A 24,195-nucleotide genomic window follows, 5' to 3' on the forward strand; every position below is an offset into this window, starting at 1 on the left:
TGGCTTTCACGGCATTTGGTTGAGGGCTTTTTCCCTCTCTACTAATGCCAAGAAGGCCTTTGATAGGATAGCCTGGGACTATTTGAAACTCACACTTCAGGCTTGGTGACCAGATGCTACAGAAATATTCCACCTTGAGTTCTGCAAACACCTTCTCCATGTCCATCGGAGTACCTCAAACAATGCCTGCCGAGCTGAGCTGGGGAGATTCCCATTACTGCTTGAGATACAGAAGAGAGTGTTGTCTAGGACTGCACGGTTTTGCGGTTTTAAACCGAAACCGCAATTCACGTGCAGACGATCTGCAGATCGTCAGTAGCTGGGGTTTTTCGGTTTTGTCCCGCCTACCGCCGCGCCGTCATAAAGAGCCACTGATTGGCATATTTATGAATGTCAATGAGCCGGGCAGAAGGGGGAGGGCGAGTCCAGTACAGAGCAGCACACAGCGCCACCAATCACTAGATAGAGATGGTATGACGGATGCGATAGGCGGATCTGTACAGAGGGTACAGCTCCGCCTACCGCCGCCGTCATACTATCTCTATCTAGTGATTGGTGGCGCTGTGTGCTGCTCTGTACTGGACTCGCCCTCCCCCTTCTGCCCGGCTCATTGACATTCATAAATATGCACTGCTGGTGTGCGGGCGGCGGCAGAATCCGGAAGTGACCGGAGTCACGCTGCCTGCCGCCCGCCTTGAAGTAATGACGACCTGCCGCTGCCCCCTTCTCACCAGCGCGAAATGGATGCCCGCCGCTGCCCACTTTTTGCCAGCGTGAAATAGATGCCCACTGCCTGCCATCGCCACCGGTGAGCAACTTCAGCCTCAGCCTGCTGGACTTAATGGTGGCAGGGAGCGAGAGGCCTCAGCCTGCCAACAGATCCCCCAGCCAGTCCTTCCACCTGCATTGTGCAGCGGCCACCTCTAGCTCCGGCCACTCTGTCTCTCCCCCTCCCTCTCTCTTCCCACCCCTCTGTCTCTCACCCCCCCCCGTCTGTCTCTCCCCCCCCCCGTCTGTCTCTTGCCTCCCCCTCTCTCTCTCTCTCTGCCCCCTCTGTCTCTCTCTTCCCCCCCCCCTTTTTGTCTTGCTCTCTTTGTCTCTCCCCCCTCTCTGTCTCTCTCCCCCTCTCTTTTTCCGTCTCTCTCTCCCTCCCTCTCTGTTGCTCTTTCTCCCCCCCCCCCCATCTATCTGCCCCCTCTGTCTCTCCCCCTCTCTGTCTCTCTCTCTTCCCGTCTCTCTCTCTCCCCCTGTCTCTCTCTCTTCCTCTCTCTCTCTTTCTGTCTCTCTCCCCCCCCCTCTGTCTCTCTCTCTCCCCCCCTCTGTTATCCTTCCCCTCTGTCTCTCTCTTTCCCCCCTCTCTGTCTTGCTCTCTTTGTCTCTCCCCCCTCTCTGTCACTCTCCCCCTTCCTCCCTCTCTCTGTCTCCCCCCCCTATCTATCTGCCCCCTCTGTCTCTCTCTCTCTCTCTCCCCCCCTCTGTCTCTCTCCCCCCTCTGTCTCTCTCCCCCCTTCTGTCTCTCTCCCCCCTTCTGTCTCTCTCCCTCTTCTGTCTCTCTCCCCCCTCTCTGTCTCTCTCCCCCTTCTCTGTCTCTCTCCCCCCTTCTGTCTCTGTCCCCCCTTCTGTCTCTCTCCCCCCTTCTGTCTCTCTCCCCCTTCTGTCTCTCTCCCCCTTCTGTCTCTCTCCCCCTTCTGTCTCTCTCCCCCCTCTCTGTCTCTCTCCCCCCTCTCTGTCTCTCTCCCCCCTCTCTGTCTCTCCCTCTCTCTGTCTCTCCCTCTCTCTGTGTCACTTTCTCCCTCTCTCTCTCTCTTCCCCTTTCTCTCTGTCTCTCTCCCTCTTTCTCTCTCTCCCCCTCTCTCTGTCACAGGACAGGACATTATGGCCACAACCACCCTCAGCCACACTAACATTGCGGCCACTGTCAGCTCTGCCAGTGCCACCAGTGGCCCAGGTCCACCAGCCCCTGTGGTAGCCAGGCCACCATCCCCCTCTCTCTCTCTCCCTCCTTCATACTCTCTCTCTCCTCTTTCCATCCCTCTCTCTCCCCTCCCTCTCTGTGTCTCTCTCTCTCCCCCCTCTCTCTCTGTCGCAGGACTGTATTAAATTACTCTGCGCATATATGCAGTAACATTTACAAACATGACAGAAAATGACATCATACTACACTCAGTTTGATAATATGATTTGATTTTCTGTCAGTGCATGTTTGTAAATGTTACTGTACATTGTGAATTTAGTGCTAAAGCTTGTTTTGAGAAAAATCGTGAAAAAAATCGAAATCGCAATTTCTAAGAGAAAAATTGCAATTTCAATTTTTCCCTAAAATCGTGCAGCCCTAGTGTTGTCCTTCTGGGCCCACCTACAGAGCAGCAGCCCTTACTCACCCCACTACAAAGCCATTCTGCACAATGAAAGCCAAGAAAAGCCATGTGCACTGAAAGTCGTGGTCAGCTCTATACTCCCTCCAACCCCCGACCCACAGATCATAACAAAAGTCCAGATAAAAACACAACAGCTAAGAGCAAAGAGGACTGTGGAAAAATGGAGGAGTGAAAACAGTCACAAAAGCTAACCATATACCAGTCTCTACAAAGAGAATATAAAATGGCCCCATACCTGGAAAAGCTCCAAAACTCTCAAGAGAGGAAAATCCCGAGTGTCTACAGATTGAGTACTCACAACCTCGAAATAGAGTCTGGGAGACACAGACAGATGTACAAACCTAGGGAGGAGAGACTATGCCAACAATGTGAGCAGAAGGCCCTTGAGGATGAAAGCCACTTCCTACTGCACTGCCCCAAATATACTGCAACCAGGGACACTTACTTTAAGAAATTGTTGGAACTATTCCCAGACTTTCTCACATTAGAAGATGACAGAAAAACATATATCCTACCAGGAGAAGAGGAATCCACAGTGACAATCGCTGCACACTATGTCACAGCATGCCACAGACTGAGAGGAGCATAACGGAACTATAAACCTAAAAATGTCCACAGACTGGTTAGCCATTGTCCCCCTACCCCACCCCCCTTCCATGTCCCCCTTTTCCCCTTGCTTTGGCAATACCTGTAATGAATCTTGGTCATGCCAATAAAGCTATCTTTGATTTGATATGTTAGGCTGGTTCTTTTTCTCCTGTATACAAACCTCTCAGTTAGGGTTAATGGCTTTTTAACAGGAACATTTGATCTGGCTAACGGGACCCATTAGGGGTGACCCTGTCTCTGTTTATGTAAATAACTATCCTGGAACCTTTTTTACATATGATAAAAAAAGACAACCGCTCAAAGGGTGTTTTGATGAACACTTCGGAAGGCAAAGTTTTGGCTTATGCCAATGATCTTTTTATTCCTAACCTCCCCCGCACAACCCTGCCCAGTCTCATTGCTCAGATCACATGGTTTGGCTTCCTGTCCAAATAAACTTCAATAAACTGCAAACTCAAAATGTTTCTCTCAAGACTGAAGTGCTCAAGCTCCAAGCCTCTTTCCCATTCCAATGAGCTCATGTGCACATCAAGTACCTTGACATCTGCCTGCCAACTTGACACAAATTTTAATCTAAATTTCCCGCCTCTTATTGTTAGATTAAAGGATACCCGAAGTGACATGTGACATGATGAGATAGACAGGTGTATGTACAGTGCTTAGCACACAAATAACTATGCTGTGTTCCTTTTTTTCTTTTTCTGCCTGAAAGAGTTAATTATCAGGTATGTAAGTGGCTGACTCAGTCCTGACTCAGACAGGAAGTGACTACAGTGTGACCCTCACTGATAAGAAATGCTTTCAGAAACCATTTTCTGCTAGGAAAGTGTTTTATAGTTGGAATTTCTTATCAGTGAGGGTCACACTGTAGCTACTTCCTGTCCGAGTCACGACTAAGTCAGCCACTTACATACCTGATATTTAACTCTTTCAGACAGAGAAATAAAAAAAGGAACACAGCATAGGTATTTGTGTGCTAGGCACTGTACATACACATGTCTATCTCATCATGTCACATGTCACTTCGGGTATCCTTTAAATACATGGGGCATGAAACTCTATCCTGGTTTGGTCGTTTAGCATCAATTAAGATAAACATTCTCCTGAGATTTCTGTACACCAATGAGGCAATACCTCTATTTATCCCTAAAAAGTTTTTCCAGGAACTTCAGACAGAAAAAAATGCATATATTTGGGGCTCAAACCTAGGATAAGCCGTTCTATTCTTGCCCTGCTTAAACCAGTGGGAGGTATGGGGTTCCCCCTCTTCCATATACCAGCAAGCTTCTATTTTGAGATGGGTTGCAACTAAGTGGGCTTTTTCTCCAATAGAGCTGAGATTACTCCCTTAGATTGGAGTGAAGACACCATGTACATCCACCATGGGTCACCCCCTCACTACGGACATTTCAATCATTAGCTAGAAACCCACTCTGCCATGATCCCTGGTCTCTATGACAGCGACCGAATATGCGCTTGCGTGTGTTATGGTTTAGGGAGTATAATTGGGTTGGGAAAAAGCCTGGACTTAGGGACTTTTACTGAGACCAACAGACATGATGGATTGTGTCGCCAGGTGTTTTCCCCTATGGAGGATTGACGGAGTCCCCTCTTCCTCGGGTGATGTTGCTACAACACTTAGTAAAGAAATGTTGATGCATGCTTACTAATAATTACTAACCCTTAAACTATGATTCTGCAAGCCTAGATAATTATTAGAACAGGATTGTAGCTCAATGAATATTATTATTGAATCTTTCCTCATGTTTTGCTGCAATTCATTTTACCCACTACGGTGGTGAGTGAAGTTAGAAGGTTTAAGAAACTTTCCCATGAGGCAAAACACGTGTGATAAGGCTTAATTTCTAAACAAAACCTTTCCCACACTCAGCACACGAATAGGACTTCTCACCAATGTGAGATCTCGCATAACTGTCAAGCAGCGACTTACTCCCAAAACATTTCCCACACTCAGCACATGAATAGGACTTCTCATCAGTATGAGATCTTTCATGACTGACAAGGTCTATTCTCTTCCAATGATTTTTGCCTCACTGATCACATGAATAGGGCTTCTCACCAGTGTGAGATCTCATGATTAATGAGATTTGATTTATGCCTATAACATTTTCCACACTCAGCACACGAATAGGGCTTCTCACCAGTGTGAGATCTCTCATGATCGATAAGCCTTGATTTACACACTCAGCACATTAATATGGCTTCCCACCAGTGTGAGTTCTCTCATGATTGGTAAGATGTGTTTTACGTCCAAACCGTTTCCCACACTCAGCACATGAATAGGGCTTCTCACCAGTGTGAGATCTCTCATGAGTGATAAGATTTGATTTACGTCCAAACCATTTCCCACACTCAGCACAACAATATGGTTTTTCACCAGTGTGAATTCTCTCATGAGTGACAAGAGTTGATTTAAGCCCAAAACATTTTCCACACTCAGCACATGAATACGGCTTCTCACCAGTGTGAGATTTCCCATGTGTGTGTAGGCTTGATTTCTGTGCAAAACATTTTCCACACTCAGCACATGAAAAGGGCTTCTCACCAGTGTGAGTTCTCTCATGATTGATAAGCCTTGATTTACTCCCAAAACATTTTCCACACTCAGCACATGAATATGGCATGTCACCAGTGTGAGATCTCTCATGATTAATGAGATTTGATTTATGCCTATAACATTTCCCACACTCAGCACACGAAAAGGGCTTCTCACCAGTGTGAGATATCCCATGTATGCGTAGGCTTGATTTCTCTGCAAAACATTTCCCACACTCAGCACATGAAAAGGGCTTCTCACCAGTGTGAGTTCTCTCATGCGTGACAAGATGTGATTTACTCCCAAAACATTTCCCACACTCAGCGCATGAATAAGGCATGTCACCAGTGTGAGATCTCTCATGATTAATGAGATTTGATTTATGCCTATAACATTTCCCACACTCAGCACACGAAAAGGGCTTCTCACCAGTGTGAGATATCCCATGTGTGCGTAGGCTTGATTTCTCTGCAAAACATTTCCCACACTCAGCACATGAAAAGGGCTTCTTACCAGTGTGAATTCTCTCATGCGTGACAAGATGTGATTTACTCCCAAAACATTTCCCACACTCAGCACACGAAAAGGGCTTCTCACCAGTGTGAGATCTCTCATGACTGGCAAGGTTTGATTTTATCCCAAAACATTTCCCACACTCAGCACATGAATAGGGCTTCTCTCCAGTGTGAGATCTCTTATGAATGATAAGCGCCGTTCTATGCCGAAAACATTTCCCACACACATCACATGAATAGGGTTTCTCGCTACTGTGAAAAAACTTATGACAGGCAAGGCCTGTTCTATGTCTAAAACATTTCCCACAGTCAGCACATGAATAGGGCGTCTCACCAGTGTGAACTCTTTTATGCGAAATAAGCTCGGTGTTCCGTGCAAAACATTTCCCACACTCAGCACATGAATATGGTTTTCCACCACTGTGAGATCTCTCATGAGTGATAAGATTTGATTTACGTCCAAATAATTTCCCACACTCAGCACATGTATAGGGCTTCTCACCAGTGTGAGATCTCTCATGAATGACAAGTTGTGATTTAAACTCATAACATTTCCCACACTCAGCACATGAATAGGGCTTCACACCAGTGTGAGATCTCCTCTCATGACTGGCAAGGCTTGATTTTATCCCAAAACATTTTCCACACTCAACGCATGAATACGGCTTCTCAACAGTGTGAGTTCTCTCATGCGTGACAAGATGTGATTTACACCCAAAACATTTCCCACACTCAGCACAACAATACGGTTTTTCACCAGTGTGAGATCTCTCATGAGTGACAAGAGTTGATTTACGCCCAAAACATTTTCCACACTCAGCACATGAATATGGCTTCTCACTAGTGTGAGATCTCTCATGACTGGCAAGGTTTGATTTACGCCCAAAACATTTCCCACACTCAGCACATGAATATGGCTTCTCACCACTGTGAGATCTCTCATGACTGGCAAGGTTTGATTTACGCCCAAAACATTTCCCACACTCAGCACATGAATATGGCTTCTCACCACTGTGAGATTTCTCATGTATGACAAGCTTTGATTTCTGAATAAAATGTTTCCCACTTGTGGAACAGGAATAAGATCCTCCAGCATTGGAAGAGCTGTACTGGTTATGAGGCCCCTCGAGGTTAGACAGGTGAGGAGAGTCTAGGGGAATATTTGGGGTAACCAGGATATCTGCAGGAGACTCTTGTCCAATGTCATCATCATCCATTGTACAGTCTGTGGTGGATACAGGGAGATGAGTTTCTGAGAGGTTCCTGATGTTGGGACTACGTGCTGCAAATAGAGAAACATCATCACTTCATGTTACAGAATTCTGAGGGGAGAAACAATGATCATTAGAGATGAAAGGAAAGAGGATGGTTGGCACTGCTGTACAACTACCTTTATTTGGCAATGTGCAGACAAGCAGGCTGTGTGTTACATCATCACTTCACAGGCCATAAGGAGAGACTAAACAAGTACCGGTGTGGGGGTGGATAACTGTGGGTGCTGGGAGCTTAACAGCCGTTTAACATGCACTTCTTCTGAGGCTGTAAAAAGGGGGTGGGGCTGAGGCTATATCCTCTCTAGTTGGAGAAAGTGCTTAGTGCTAAATGTAACCTGCAATCCAAGATTACAGTGTGGGGAGGTCAGGGAGAGTGAGGCCAAACAACATGGCCACTATTCCAAAAGGAATTACAAGTCCTGCTGCAAAAGCTAATTATACAAGTGACATAATATTCCTTGATGAATATAGGTCAGACAATGTAGAGGAGAAAAGCTGGCTGAAATAGCTGACATATGTAATAATATATATTGCCTAATTAGGGAAAGCTTACGAAGGTATAAGATTTATTTAAAATGTAACCTTTATTATTTTAATTCAAATGAAACAGAAAGATTGGCTATTACAGGATTTTTAACAGCTACTTTTAAGGAGAACTGGGGAGGAGACTGTCTCAAAAATGTAAAGCAGGATAGGTGTCGTATTTATCCCCGACTCTCCCCTCTCTCACTTCAATAGCTACTATTGACATATTATAAAACACAAGGTTCCCTTCATGTTTTGCCTCCTGCAGAGGCTTCATCAGGGGTGAAAGTATCCAGTGCTCCATACAAAGTGCTGGTGCCCTCAAGGTGCATTCACAGAAAAAAAATACTACAATTAATTCAATGTAGCAGCATGAAGGCTCCTTATTTTAACCCCAGAGGGGATTCTTCCCGCATTTGTTCTATGATATCTTGCGGACCCTCATAAATTAAGCTTTGCTGGAGTTTTAAATGTCAGTCCCCTCTAGGGGTGGTAATAGGGAGCAAACACTCCTAAGAGAAATAGCAGTACTGATTTTTTTTGTAATGACGGCATGTGGACACAAGGCCATAAAGGATACATGAGGTGATGTGAATAATACAAAAGTTTCACTCACCTGGAGCGTCTTCCATCCCCCAGAAGTCTGTTAGGTTCCAAGGCGCAGTACCACTCTGCACCAGGCCTATGCTCTCCCCTCCATAAGATTGCGACCTGTGGATCTTCTGCGCATGTGTGCCGCACGCCTCCTGGGATTGCGCTCCTGTTGCTGGGAGGGCCATGTGTTTGTGCGATTTAACTCCCTCTGAACTGTGAAAGTGCAGATTGCTCCCGGCGATGGGAGCACGAGAACGAGTGGCGTACTCATACATGCGCAGGAAATCTCAGCCACACGTCGCAATCTTATGGAGGGGAGAACAGAGGTATGGTGCAGAGCGGATCTGTGCCCTGGGACCTAACAGACTTCTAGGGGCAGGAAGAAGTGCCAGGTGAGAAAAACTTACGTTTCAGATCACCTCCTGTATACTTGACGACAAAGATTTTTTTGTCTTTTCTACACCCTTAATCTCCAAGCCAAGTGAACTAGGCGAGGTAGCTGACTTAATGGATATCCGAAGTGACATGTGACATGAAGAGATAGACGTATATGCACAGTGCCTAGCACACACATAACTAGGCTGTGTTCCTTTTTTTCCTTTCTCTGTCTGAAAGAGTTAAATATCAGGTATGTAAGTGGCTGACTCAGTCCTTACAGGAAATGACTGCAGTGTGATAAGAAATTCCAACTATAAAACACTTTCCTAGCAGACAATGGCCTCTGAGAGCAATAAAAAAGGGAATTTCTTATCAGTGAGGGTCACACTGTAGTCACTTCTTGTCTGAGTCAGGGCCGAGTCAACCACTTACATACCTGATATTTAACTTTGCAGGCAGATAAATAAAAAAAAGGAACACAGCATAGTTATTTGTGTGCTAGGCACTGTACATATACATCTCTATCTCATCATGTCACATGTCACTTTGGGTATCCTTTAAGTCAGCTAGCGTGCCTAGTTAACTTAACCCAACTTGGCAACAGCTGGTAGCCTAGTAACCTAGGTGAAAAGTAAGGTGATGCCATTCCTAATCCCTTTCAACCACAATAATGCTGGAAAATGATCTCTTCCTTTTGGTGATCTGCACAAACTGTAGAAGCAAATCCACAACAACACATCGATAGCTCCAATAAACCTACTCTCTTTATTAAATGGTCAAATCAGGACAGACAACAATAGCTGACGTGCTTCACACAGCAATTAGTATTTAGTCATAGCCTGACACTGACATGTACATTCACCACATAAAGTACATGTTACAAAGCCAGTTGCTGGTCAGTTTGTGAAAGGGCATTTCCTGAACCATAAGCTGTGGCTGCCATACAGCTTCTTTTCAATGCTGCTGGGGGACCCTATAGGTGTGGGGGCCCTACATGCTGCTACTGTGCTGTACGTGATGTTGGCAGATCAGTTTTGCTTATAGTTATAACAAGAAGTCTCTGATTCACCAGCCCATTAATTGCACCTCTCATCATGTGGTTTATGTCATCTCAGGTTCAGCTTGTTGTGTGCAGTATGTGGGGTGCATGACTTCATACATATGAATTAGCCGCAGGATACGGCCGGTATATGGATTATCCTGCTGCTGCACAAGTTCCCGGCGGTGTTAATTACTTTTCCCCCTCTAGGTCCACGTGGATAGTGGGGAATGATGTAATTTGGCTTCCAGCTATTTCTGGAAGGCGAATTACAGTGTTTTAAAAGTAATTTCAGCTCCGTCTTCTGACGGCGCCGAAGTTACTGACTGTGCGCTGCTATAACCGTAATTTATATTAGGGTCTGTGGTGGCGCCGGCTGCACATAAATCTCCTGCGCTGTTATTACCGCGCTCGTGCATGACTAGGCCTCTCAGGATAAGGATTGCTGAACATTTCAGGGGAGCTTTTAAGACTTCTGGGAATATATTGTATGTAAACACATTGCTGAAGTCCATAAAGCTGATATGAAGTCTTTCTCATGGAATGGTAGAGAGGAAAGGATTCATCCGATATGTAGAGGAGATACTTATATTATAAGCTGTTAGTATGTGAGGAGACGGGTGTGGATTTTCCATCTTGGTACACAGAGACCAGATGGTCTCAATGCACATTGGGATTTCAACTAATACTAAAGTGAACCTAGAAAACAAGGTATATCTTAGCCTATGTTTGGGGAAGGCTCTGGATCCCATAGAGCCTTCCTGGTCCTCTCTCTGTGCCCTAGATCCACCGCTGTCTTCATATGAAAGTCCATGCCTTCAGAACACCTCAAGTGCTTCTGAAGACGAGCAGCTCTGTATTGTGCATCAGTGAGCCTGGGCTCATGTGTGCGCTATATGGAACCACTCAGCTTCAGAAGTACCGAGGGCACAAGTGCTTCTGAAGACAGGTGGCTCTGTACTGTGCATGAGTGAGCCGGTCTCATGTGTGCACTACATGGAGCCACTCAGCTTCAGAAGTCCTCGGGACACAAGTGCTTCTGAAGACGAGCAGCTCTGTATTGTGCATCAGTGAGCCTGGGCTCATGTGTGCGCTATATGGAGCCACTCAGCTTCAGAAGTACCGAGGGCACAAGTGCTTCTGAAGACAGGTGGCTCTGTACTGTGCATGAGTGAGCCGGTCTCATGTGTGCGCTACATGGTGAGTGAGCCGGTCTCATGTGTGCGCTACATGGAGCCACTCAGCTTCAGAAGTCCTCGGGACACAAGTGCTTCTGAAGACGAGCAGCTCTGTATTGTGCATCAGTGAGCCGGTCTCATGTGTGCGCTACATGGAACCACTCAGCTTCAGAAGTACTGGGGACACAAGTGCTTCTGAAGACGAGCAGCTCTGTATTGTGCATCAGTGAGCCGGTCTCATGTGTGCGCTACATGGAACCACTCAGCTTCAGAAGTACTGGGGACACAAGTGCTTCTGAAGACAGGCGGCTCTGTACTGTGCATGAGTGAGCCGGTCTCATGTGTGCGCTACATGGGGCCACTCACCTGTGTCTATGTGGGTTTCCTCTGGGCAGTCTGGTTTCCTCCCACATCCCAAAAACATACAGATAAGTTAATTGGCTTCTCCCTAAATTGGCCTTAGCCTATGATACATGCACTACACAATACATACACAGATGTGACTATGGTAGGGATTAGATTGTGAACCCCTCTGAGGGACAGTTAGGTGACAAGACAATATACTCTGTACAGTGCTGCATAGTGCTTCTACAACATAAGTGTAGTGTGAAGGGGCGGAGACAAGCAAAGCCACAAGACATTAGTATGCCCCTAGAGTGCTTGTAGTCATGAGCGCCAACCCCGCCCCCTTGTTGTAGCCTCCGAAGAAGAACTTGTGCATGAAACTGCCGTCAGGCTCTCAGCAACCAGCACCCACCATTATCCACCCCTGCACCGTTACGCGTTTGCCCTCTTCATTTCTTCCTCTGTGTGCCCCCTTCATTTCTTCCTCTGCACCTCCTGTGTGCCCCCCCCCTTTATTTCTTCCTCTTACCCTCCTGTGTGCCCCCTTCATTTCTCCCTCTGCTCCACCTGTGTGCCCCCTTTATTTCTTTATCTGCACCTCCTGTGTGCCCTCCCCTTTCATTTCTTCCTCTGCTCCTTCTGTGTGCCCTCTTCATTACTTCCTCTGCTCCTCCTGTGTGTCCCCTTCATTTCTTCCTCTCCTCCTGTGTGCCCCCTTCAATGCTCCCTTTGCACCTCCTGAGTGCCCACTTCATTCCTTCCTTTGCAGTTCCTGTGCACCCCCTTCAGTGCCTTTTCTGATCCTCTTGTGTGCTGCCTTAAGTGCCTCCTCAACTGCTCCTGTTTGCCCCTTCAGTGCCTCCTCTACATCTCCTGTATGCCCCCTTTAGTGCAGAGTATGTATTGCAGCAGCATTGGCTTCATTTGGGCAACGGGTGGTGCTGCTATTAGTAAAATATTGGTAATTTAGTTTACTGATATTTTACTATGCACTACCCGCCACCCATTCTCACTGGGACCCTTCTTTCCAAATGCATAATCTGAACTATTCTACCCATTATCTTTTTTAACCAAGTAAAAGTTTATTATAGAAAAGCATAAAATCTAGTACAGGTACATAGGAAGCATAACCACACATAGATATACACTCACCTAAAGGATTATTAGGAACACCATACTAATACGGTGTTTGACCTCCTTTCGCCTTCAGAACTGCCTTAATTCTACGTGGCATTGATTCAACAAGGTGCTGAAAGCATTCTTTAGAAATGCTGTCCCATATTGAAAGATAGCATCCTGAAGTTGATGGAGATTTGTGGGATGCACATCCAGGGCACGAAGCTCCCGTTCCATCACATCCCAAAGATGCTCTATTGGGTTAAGATCAGGTGACTTTGGGGGCCATTTTAGTACAGTGAACTCATTGTCATGTTCAAGAAACCAATTTGAAATGATTCAAGCTTTGTGACATGGTGCATTATCCTGCTGGAAGTAGCCATCTGAGGATGGGTACATGGTAGTCATGAAGGGATGGACATGGTCAGAAACAATGCTCAGGTAGCCTGTGGCATTTAAATGATGCCCAATTGGCACTAAGGGGCCTAAAGTGTGTTAAGAAAACATCCCCCACACCATTACACCACCACCAGCCTGCACAGTGGTAACAAGGCACGATGAATCCATGTTCTCATTCTGTTTATGCCAAATTCTGACTCTATCGAGACTCATCAGACCAGGCAACATTTTTCCACTCTTCAACTGTCCAATTTTGGTAAGCTTGTGCAAATTGTAGCCTCTTTTTCCTATTTGTAGTGGAGAGGAGTGGTACCTGGTGGGGTCTTCTGCTGTCGTAGCCCATCCACCTCAAGGTTGTGCGTGTTGTGGCTTCACGAATGCTTTGCTGCATATCTCGGTTGTAACGAGTGGTTATTTCAGTCAACGTTGCTCTTCTATCAGCTTGAATCAGTCAGCCCATTCTCCTCATCAACAAGGCATTTTCACCGACAGGACTGCTGCATACTGGATGTTTTTCCCTTTTCACACCATTCTTTGTAAACTCTAGAAATGGTTGTGCGTGAAAATCCCAGTAACTGAGGAGATTGTGAAATACTCAGGCCGGCCCATCTGGCACCAACAACCATGCCACGCTCAAAACTGTTTAAATCACCTTTCTTTCCCATTCTGACATTCAGTTTGGAGGTCAAGAGATTGTCTTGACCAGGGCCACACCCCTGAATGCATTGAAGCAACTGCCATGTGATTGGTTGATTAGATAATTGCATTAATGAGAAATTGAACAGGTGTTCCTAATAATCCTTTAGTTCAATGTACACTCAGCAGTGAATTGCAGGTTTACATATGAATACCTGTACAACAAACCACTTCTTACCATGCAGATAATACAGACAAACAGGCTTACCAAAATGGAAGAGGAAAGCCCAATCTACACAATACGATTCTTTATATGATTCGATTACGATTCAATTTACGATCCGATTAAATGCGACATGTCCGATAAGGATTCAATTCAATTCGATTCGCCATTGCAGAACAATGGCAAATCGAATTTAATCGAATTGAATCGAATCCCGATCGGACATGTCGGATTTAATCGGATCGTAAATAGAATCGTAATCGAATCGTATAAAGAATCGTATCGTGTAGATGGGGCTGAAGAGATGTAACAACTTGGACAATACAGTATAAGTCAGAGCTCAGGGGGAAAATACATAACCAATCAGTGTGTGCCAGTATACTTGTCAAGGAATTGTACATCCACAATTAAAGGAATTCTATGAAAGTTGTACTATTTTCTGGCACTAGCATGAATCAATATGGCAAAAGCAGTGGGAATGGTTGCAGCATATGTTTTTACTGTGCAGTGCTTTTTTTTTTTTTTTAAATCGACCTTCCTGATGCCGTCCCCTTAAAGAGAACCCGAGGTGTGTTTAAAGAATGTTATCTGCATACAGAGGCTGGATCTGCCTATACAGCCCAGCCTCTGTTGCTATCCCAAACCCCACTAAGGTCCCCCTGCACTCTGCAATCCCTCATAAATCACAGCCGTGCTGTGAGGCTGTGTTTACATCTGTAGTGTCAGTCTCAGCTGCTCCCCCGCCTCCTGCATAGCTCCGGTCCCTGCCCCCATCCCTTCCCTCCAATCAGCAGGGAGGGAAGGGATGCAGGCGGGGACTGGAGTTCTGCAGGAGGCGGGGAGAACAGCAGACTGACACTATAGAGATAAACACAGCCAGCTCTGACAAGCTGTTTGTCAGCAGCGTGGCTGTGATTTATGAGGGATTGCAGAGTGCAGGGGGAGCTTAGGGGAGTTTGGGATAGCAACAGAGGCTGGGCTGTATAGGCAGATCCTGCCTCTGTATGCAGATAATATTCTTCAAACCCACCTCGGGTTCTCTTTAAGAAACTGACGGGCGAGTTCATGATTTGAGGCGATTCCTCATTTTTACTGGAGGCAGTGGAATCACCAGAGCGTGTTATACAGCGCGCACCCCTCCGAGCTAAGCTGCTGTGAGGAGCTCTCGCTCCTAATCCTTGTTGTGAAAGGAACTTCTGTGTGCCGCCGCTTCATTCGGCTCCATTCGGAGCAATAACGCGCCCTCCTCCAGCTCATTCGTTTGCCAAACAACCAATGAAGCAGCGGCACACAGAAGTTCCTTTCACAACAAGGATTAGGAGCGAGAGCTCCTCATAGCAACTTAGGTCGGAGGGGCGCGCGCTGTATAACGAGCTCTGGTGATTCCAATGCCTCAGTAAAAAAGAGGAATAACCTCAAATAATGAACTCGCCCATGATCCGTCGCCGTCAGTTTCTTAAGGGGACGGCGTCAGGAAAGTAGATAAAAAAAAAAAGCACTGCACAGTAAAAACATATGCTGCAACCATTCATACTGTTTTTGCCATATTGATTCATGCTGGTGCCAGAAAATAGTACAACTTTCATAGAATTCCTTTAAGGATAAAAATAGCGCACACACTTGGTGGCTCAAACCAAATTGCTTTGTTTACATAAACATTTAAGAAAGTCATTTCCTATCATTCCAGCTATCTCATACTAGATAAAATTGATGAATGTGGTCTCTGTGTGAATAAACTAAGTTTTTAAATGCAAGACCACTATCCTATCTCTTTTCCCAACTTGCAAGCGGAGGGGGGGTGGGGGGGGGGGGATCAGTAGAAAGCCACTTCAAGGCAATGTCTTGTCTGGCTGCAAATAAAGTCTCTCTGATTAGCGTCTTAGCACAGGCCTGAAGACCTTCATCTTGTATTTCACCCAGTATGCATAACACGGGGGGAATGAGTAGAAATCCACTTCAAGGCAATGCAGTGTTCTCCCCAGGCTCTTTTAGCCGGGCGCTCCACCCGGCTAGTTTTGGTGACCACCCGGCTGTCATTGGCTCACCTCCTCCTCTGCTATAAGCACAATTGCGCAAATAAGCACCAGCCTTGCATTCTCTCATCTTGCCCCACCCGGCTACTTTTTCATGCCACCCGGCTGCTATTTCATGCCACCCGGCTGGAAAAAAAATTCTGGGGAGAACACTGCAATGTCTTGTCTGGCAGTGAATAAAGCCTCTCTGATTAGTGTCTAAGCACAGGCCTGAAGACCTTCATCTTGTATTTCACCCAGTATGCATAACACCGGTCCATTGTAACTGGGCAACCAATTTTATCATGTAGGAAGGCCACTATCTGCCGCCAAAAGACTGCAAGTTGAGGACATTCCCATATTAGATGGAAGAATGTGGGGGAGCCCACACCGCATTTGTAGCAGACATCACTAGACCCTGGCTTGTATTTGACTATTCGACTTGGGGTCAAGTATGCCTGATGGAGAATACAGAGTTGTGTAGCCCGATTCTTTAGTGAGACTCTCTTAACAGCCTCCAGGGCAGTGATGGCTAACCTTGGCACTCCAGCTGTGGTGGAACAACAGATCCCATGAGACATTCCAATACTCTGACAGTCCTAAGCATTACTTGGGGAGTCAAAGGCATGATGGGATTTGTAGTTTTGTCACAGCTGGAGTGCCAAGGTTAGCCATCACTGTTCCAGGGCATCATCCCAATCATTATCATCTAGGGAAAGTCCAGCTATCCATTTATTCTTAGAGCACTGGGTAAGTTCACATGCTTTGCTACTAACCAATACCCCATACAGTTGTGTGGTGATTCATTAGGCCTAACTCAAGAAGTGATAAAATAGGGTGTAAGAATGCTGAGATCCATGCTGAGGCGCAAGCCTCAGGGTCTCGGCGAAGTTCTGATGTCAGTGGAGTGCATGGCTCTCCTTCCTTATTGGCCAAGCGGCGGAAGCGTCCTCAGTACGCGCTCCGCCGTGGTAAACACTATGTGCCTAAACTGAAACCCCCCACCTAATGCCTAAACTGAAACCTCCCACCTAATGCCTAAACTGAAACCTCCCACCTAATGCCCAACCATAATCCACCCTCTAAGTGCCAAAACCACACCTCATAACCCGGCACCCACATGACTGCCAGCTGATCGTCTACAATGACTAATTCCTATGTGGTAGCCAATTGGCTCCTACCTGCATCAGGTGGTGGGTCGTTGTGTACCTTTTTGCTAACTTAAAAAATTGGGTGGTCTGCACTGGCTGATGGGCAGTGACATGTACTGGGTTTACCAGCAGATGGAGGGTGATGCTGGCTAGAGACAGTAAGTAGTGAGAGTTTGTATTTTTAAAGTTTACATTTCCCAAGTGGTAGTGGGTGGTGGGCGTGTTACTCTCTCACTTCCCTCACTCACAGCCTATGAGACCGCTCTACTCCGGCTACATGTGTAAGAGGGTGGGGCCTTTTCCAAGTGCAGAATTATTATAAACTCCCCTCTAAATGGCCGGACGAGTTTACCAATTACGTGGCGGGAGGAGAGGAGTAAGCAGCCAGCAAGTGACTCAACAGAGCTTCCATAGCTTAAAGGCTCCACCCCATGGCAGCATGAAAGGGCAAAGAGTGGAACTTGGTGGTGGTCCAAGTACAAGCCTGGAATGGCTGTGCCTAGACACAGCATGGACTCACCTGTTCTCATATAAGTCTCTTCTTCATCCTCTTTAATTTTTCTCATCATGCCTCCCTCCTCCAACGACTGCTGATCGTTCCTCATATAAGTTTCTTCTTTAATTTTCCTCATCATTTCACCCTCCTCCATTGACTGCTGATCATTCCTTATACAAGTCTCTTCTTCATCTTTTATTTTCCTCCTCATGTCACCCGCCTCCATTGACTGCTGATCATTCCTCATATAAGTCTCTTCTTCCTCTTTAATTTTCCTCATGTCACCCTCCTCCATTAACTGTTGATCATTCCTCATATAAGTCTCTTCTTCCTCTTTAATTTTCCTCATCATTTCACCCTCCTCCATTGACTGCTGATCATTCCTCATATAAGTCTCCTCTTCTTCCTCTTTAATTTTTTTCATCATGTCACCCTCCTCCATTGACTGTTGATCATTCCTCATATAAATCTCTTCTTCCTCTTTAATTTTTTTCATAATGTCACCCTCCTCCATTGACTGTTGATCATTCCTCATATAAGTCTCTTCTTCCTCTTTAATATTCCTCATCATTTCACCCTCCTCCACTGACTGCTGATCATTCCTCATATAAGTCTCTTCTTCCTCTTTCACCCCAGCACTTATATGTATCGGATTTCCACCCTGTGTGCAAGAAATGAGAGATAATTTTAATTGTGAACACAGACAACAGCATATGCAAAAATAAACATTGTCACACAGTTTGGGGTCTCTGGGGACTTTTAGCCTCATCTACCAGATAATGGTGGGGGATGGTGCGGTCTTCTTTTGGACAATACCGGGAATAACGAGGACCTGTACATCTCTCTGGTGGGTTTCTGTTACTGGACACATCTATAGGAAGCACACATAGTGACTGAGAAGAATGTATCAGTCTGGCTGCCACATTCATTATCGATTGAAGTGGGGCAGTACGGTTAGAGGGGAGGCCAGACAAAAGACAGTTGCAGTAGTCTAGGCGGGAAATGACATGGGTGTGGATGAGGAGTTTAGTGGTGTCAGGGGACAGGTAGGAACAGATCTTGGAAATGTTGCCGAGGTGGAAGTTGCAGGATCGAGAAATACTTTGGATGTGGAGTGTAAAGGAAAGTGCAGAGTCCAGGGTAACACCTAGACAGCGGGCTTGGGAGGTAGGGTGGATGGTAGTATTTTTCGATAGTGATTTGTAGATCTGGGAGGGGTGCAGCTGTGCGGGGCGGGAATATCAGAAGCTCAGTCTTGTCCAAATTAAGCTTCAGGAACCTGGAGGCCCTCCAGGAGGAAATGGATATGAGGCAGGCGGAGACTTTGTCCATGGTAGAGGAGGAGAGATCTGGGGTGTGGAGGTATATCTGGGTGTCATCGGCATACAGGTGGTAATTGAAGCCCATGGAGGAGATGATTTTGCCAATTGAGGCAGTATAGAGTGAGAACAGTAGTGGTCCTAGGACGGAACCTTGAGGAACACCAACTGAGAGGGGTGTAGGGGCGGATGAGGAGCCATTGAAGAATGTTGTGAAGGTGATTATTGCATTTAGAGTGGTTAAACTATGGAAGAGTTTGTGCAGCATGGTGCAGTATGGGATCATGGTGGCATAGTGGTTAGCACTCCTGCCTTGCAGTGTTGGGTCCCCGGTTCAAATACCAGCCAGGGCACTATCTGCACAGAGTTTGTATGTTCTCCCCATGGCTATGTGGGTTTCCTCTGGGAATTCTGGTTTCCTCCCACATTCCAAAAACATACAGATAAGTTAATTGGCTTCCCCCTAATATTGGTCCTAGACTACAATACATACATAGACATATGACTATGGTAGGAATTAGATTAGGAACAGACAAGACAATATACTCTGTACAGCATTGCAGAAGAGGTCAGCGCTATATAAATACTAAATAATAATAATATGGGGATTGAGACAGAAAGCAGTCAGCAGCAGTTTCCATCCTCAGCAAGTCATCTAAAGGGGCCCATACACCTAACGATTTTCCCGCCGAAATACGGCCATTTCAATCACAGTGATCGAAACGGCCGTGAAATCGCCGCGCACACCGCTGACAGAACGATGGATTTCCGTCCGAAATCCATCGTTCCCGTCAACTCCCGTTGGTCCATCCGTGCGGAACATTTTTCTCGATCGCCGGCGGGTCGGAAGTGCGTCGATAGCAGCGTTCGAATGCCCGACGACCAACGCAATACATTACCTGCTCCACAACGAGATACATTACCTGCTCCACCGGCGCGAGTCCACACTGTCACCTCCCGGCTGCCATCTTTTCCACATCACGGCATCTGGCATAACTTCCTTTGTCACTGCAGTGACAGCGGAAGTACAAATAGAGGGCGCTCTATTTGAACTTCCGCTGTCACTGGAGTGACAGAAAGTTATACGTGGATGCCGGATGTGTGATGCGGAAGGTGATGGGAGAAGATTCCAGCCGGGAGCCAATACGGAGAAGATGCCGGGACCAGGAAGAGAAGACAGCGGTCGACCAGGGGACCCGCGCCGGCCGGAACATGGCTGCAGCAGCGGCAGCTCCACAGATTGTGATCGGTTTCAGGCTGAAATCGATTCACAATCTGTTTGCAGTAAAGGTGGCCATACGATCCCTCTCTGATCAGATTCGATCAGAGAGGGATCTATCTTTTGGTCGAATCTGATGGCAAATCGACCAGTGTATGGCCACCTTAACCTAAATTGCAGGTCACTGCAGTCAATGTTTGTTTTATCAGGTCCCCTAGCTTGAAAGCTCCCTGCACTCTCATAAGTTGTCTGCAGATCCTGCTCTATCAGATAAAAAGTGCTCCTGCTGGTTAGAGGATAATAGCAGAGAACTCACACCAGTGGAAGGGCGATCATTTGCTTTATCCACAGAGTTCTCAACCTCTCCCCATCCGCATCAGAAGAGCTTGTGGTAAAGTCAAGCAGCCAGGAAACAGAGGGGGGTGGCAGAGATCAATGCCGTGCACTGCCTGATCACATGTGTGAGTAAGCCTCAGAGCTGCCTGTAAAGCATGGGACTGGCTGCAGGGCTGTGGAGTCGTTACAAAAATCCACCGACCCCCGACTCAGACTCCTCTAATTTGCATATTACAATCTTCTTGAATGAAAGTATGTAATATGAAATTAGTCTCTTAACTGCCAAGGCTTAGGAATTTTAAAAGACAACTGAAGTGAGAAGGATATGGAGACTGCCATATTTATTCCCTTTAGTCATAGACTAAAACTAATCCTTGGTAAGAGTACTTGTAAAAGGTACAGGTTGGGACAAAGAACACCTATCAGGCCCTAGGCAATGTAACTGTGGGTACATGTAAGAGTGATGTGCAGGTACGGTAATCTGCAGGGGAATAAGGAGATTCTATCTCTATTACACATTCTTCATGCACAATCTGAACCAGGTTTATGGGTGATAGACAACACCTCTGTGTTCAATGTGCACACATCATATATACTCTCTAGATTGTAAGCCTTTGGGCAGGGTCCTCCTCCTTTTGTGTCCTACCTGATCATGTACCTCCATTACTGTGAACCCATGCTATGCATCTGAGTGAACCTAACTTGCCTAATCTCCATGCTCCCCTCCAGTGACTAAGCATTACCTTGTACTCATACTGTGCTGTGTGATCTGGTTTTCTTGTATTCCTGTATTGTCATATTGATGTATGTCACCCCTAAATATTGTCTGTAACCTAAACTAATGTCCAGCACTGCATAATATGTTGGCGCTTTAAAAATACAATAAATAAATAAATAATACTGTACAGTCACAATCAGATATGCATATCTGACTTTAAAAATACAGGGACTGTTTTATTGAAGCAGCGCAAGTAACTAATTTTGAGTATTATTTCATTTTTGTGGACTAAGCAGAGCTGTATATATAAATTATTTATGATGACTATTATCTGAGAAATAGAACATTAAATTTTATCATATTTTCTATTTTAAAGTTTAAATTCATAAGGAGTCGGAGTCGGTGCATTTTTTCCCGACTCCAGGCACCCAAAATTGCCCCAACTCCGATTCCACAGCCCTGCCCTGACTGGCTGCTGACATTCATGCAGCCAGCCCAGGTCAGAGGAAACACACTGTCCAGATTTTCTGGGGGGTGATAATCTGCCTGCAGCCCCGGACTCTCTCCCCAGCCTCAAGTCACATAGCATTAGCCAGGGCTGTGGAGTCGGAGCAATTTTGGGTACCTGGAGTAAGTCTGTGGTTTCAATAAACTGAGCAGTCAGATGATTTTTGAACCAAATCCATAGCCTTTGTAAAAATTAGACTAAGGAGTCGGAGCAATTTTGGGTACCTGGAGTCGAAGTTGGTGGTTTCATAAACTGAGGAGTCGGATGACTTTTGTACCGACTCCACAGGCCTGGCATTAGCCTGCCTGCATGTGTATCCGGCTGGCTGCTGTTATGGCTGATCATGCTGCCCATTACATTGTCTGGCCCCTTACAACCCGCCCAGCCAATAACAGTTCCACCAAGAAGGTAAGGTCACGCAGGCAGAGGAGCGCTCCTGCACTGTACAGTGACGGCTTTCGCTACTGTGCCCCAGCTCAGCGCAGATTGATAGCAGGCTATGGAGTGCTCCTGCCTGCATATTAAGTTTACATCACTGGCATTTGCTCGCTAGGCAGGTGTATACCAACAGCCGGGCGGGGTGTCAAAACACCCGGGCGGCCCGCCCACCTAATTAATCCTGGGGAGAACACTGTATACCTATACTGGGGGCAACTATACTGGCTACACCTATATCTATACTGGGGGCAACTATATTAGCTACCTATACTGAAAACACCTAGCCTATATTGGGGGCAATTGTACTGGCTACCTATACTGGGGCAACTATACTAGCTACCTATACTGGAGGCACCTTTCTGGCTAACCTATTATTTAGTATTTATATAGCGTTGACATCTTCTACAGTGCTGTACAGAGTATATTGTCTTGTCACTTAACTGTCCCTCAGAGAGGCTCACAATCTAATCCCTACTATAGTCATATGCCTATGTATGTATCGTGTAGAGCATGTATCAGTCTTGGGCCAATTTAGGGGAAAGCCAATTAACTTATCTGTATGTTTTTGGGGTGTGCCCAGAGGAAGCCCACGCAGACACGGGGAGAATGTACAAACTTGCAGATAGTGCCCTAGCTGGGATTCGAACAAGGGACCCAGCTGTGCAAGGCGAGAGAGCAAACCACTATGCCACCATGCAGCCCTAGGTGCTGGGGGTACCTATAGTTGCCTACCTAAACTGAGGGGGCACCTATAGGTGGCTACCTATATGGGGGGGGGCTACCTATCCCGAAGTGGACATATTTCGAGTTCTAGCCGTAAAAAGTGTGTGTGTATTTAACTTTAAAGTGTACCCAAGCCAAAGTTCGGGTACAAAATCAGATACTTACCTTAAAGGAAAGCCTCAGGATCCTGTTGAGGCTTCATTTGCTACTTTGTTGTCCCCGCTGCAGGGCCGTAGCCCACAGAAAAATTAGCGGGCCACGCAGCTCCGCTTCCTGGTTCATGGCCGCGCAATAGCCGACCGAGCCCGCCCACGCAGTAAGCCGGAGCCGTGCTACTGCGCATGCAGGCTTGCGTGGCCATGATGTAGGAAGAGGAGCCCCGATGTGAAGGGGGGCCACGCTCTGCAATGGGGGGGGCTTCATACATATGAGGCTTCAAGTATCAGATTTTGAATCCAAGCTTCGGCTCGGGTTCACTTTAACCACTTAAGGACTGCAGCCTTAACCTGCCTGGCGTTCTGATTCCAACGGCCCTGCAGCCAACGGCACGTTTTTTGCACATTTTTTTTTAATCATGTAGGTAGCCTAGCGCTAGCTACATGATTCCCCCCTCCCTGCGGCATTCCTCCCACCCCTCCCATCGCCGCCGGCGCAAAGACCCGGCCGGAAATACCGTTCTGAACGGGATTTCCTTGAGGGCTTCCCCCGTCGCCATGGCGACGATCGTCGTGACGTCACCGACGCCGTGACATCACAGGGAGTCCCGATCCACCCCTCAGCCCTGCCAGGCAGCGCACGGGGTCTCGGGGGGGTCCTGTATCGCGGCGGCGATCGGGTAGGACACGCAGCAAGCAAAGTGCTTGCTGCGCGTTTAAAAAAAAAATGTATTCAAATCGGCCCAGCAGGGCCTAAGCGGTGACCTCCGGCGTCTCTGGACGAGCTCAGCTCATCCAGAACGCCAGGGAGGTTAGACCCCTTAAGGACCAGACACTTTTTTTCCATTCAGACCACTGCAGCTTTAACAGTTTATTGCTCAGTCATACAACCGACTATCTAAATGAATTTTACCTCCTTTTCTTGTCACTAATACAGCTTTCTTTTGGTGCTATTTGATTGCTGCTGTGATTATTAGTTTTTATTATATTCATCAAAAAAAGACATGAATTTTGTCAAAAAAATTATTTTTTTAACTTTCTGTACTGACATTTTTCAAACAAAGTAAAATTTCTATATACATTTTTGTCTAAATTTATTGTGCTACCTGTCTTTGATCAATAAATAGACACTTATTGGATTTTTTTTTGTTTCAGTAAAAGTTATAGCGTTTACAAACTGTGGTGCAAAAAGTGAATTTTCCCAGTTTGAAGCATCTCTGACTTTTCTGAGCACCTGTCATGTGTTTCATGAGGTGCTAGAATTCCAGGATAGTATAAATATCCCCCAAATGACCCCATTTTGGAAAGAAGACATCCCAAAGTATTCACCAAGAGGCATGATGAGTTCATAGCA

General features: G+C 46.3%; 1 protein-coding gene across 1 annotated transcript in view; it reads right to left on the minus strand.

Moving 5' to 3' along the window:
• Positions 1-4,008: 4,008 nt before the first annotated feature.
• LOC137562105 (zinc finger protein 585A-like) overlaps positions 4,009-24,195 on the minus strand; it is a 28,545-nt gene continuing 8,358 nt past the window's right edge. The window contains exons 2-3 of the mRNA XM_068273442.1: positions 17,450-18,086; positions 4,009-7,341 (exon numbers count right to left, since the gene is read on the minus strand). Coding sequence (XP_068129543.1) covers positions 5,201-7,341; positions 17,450-18,086 — 2,778 coding nt within the window. The 3' untranslated portion in view covers positions 4,009-5,200. The remainder of the gene's footprint in view (positions 7,342-17,449; positions 18,087-24,195) is intronic.

This window comes from Hyperolius riggenbachi, chromosome 3 (genome assembly GCF_040937935.1).
Source record: "Hyperolius riggenbachi isolate aHypRig1 chromosome 3, aHypRig1.pri, whole genome shotgun sequence".
NCBI classification, from domain to species: Eukaryota; Metazoa; Chordata; class Amphibia; order Anura; family Hyperoliidae; genus Hyperolius; species Hyperolius riggenbachi.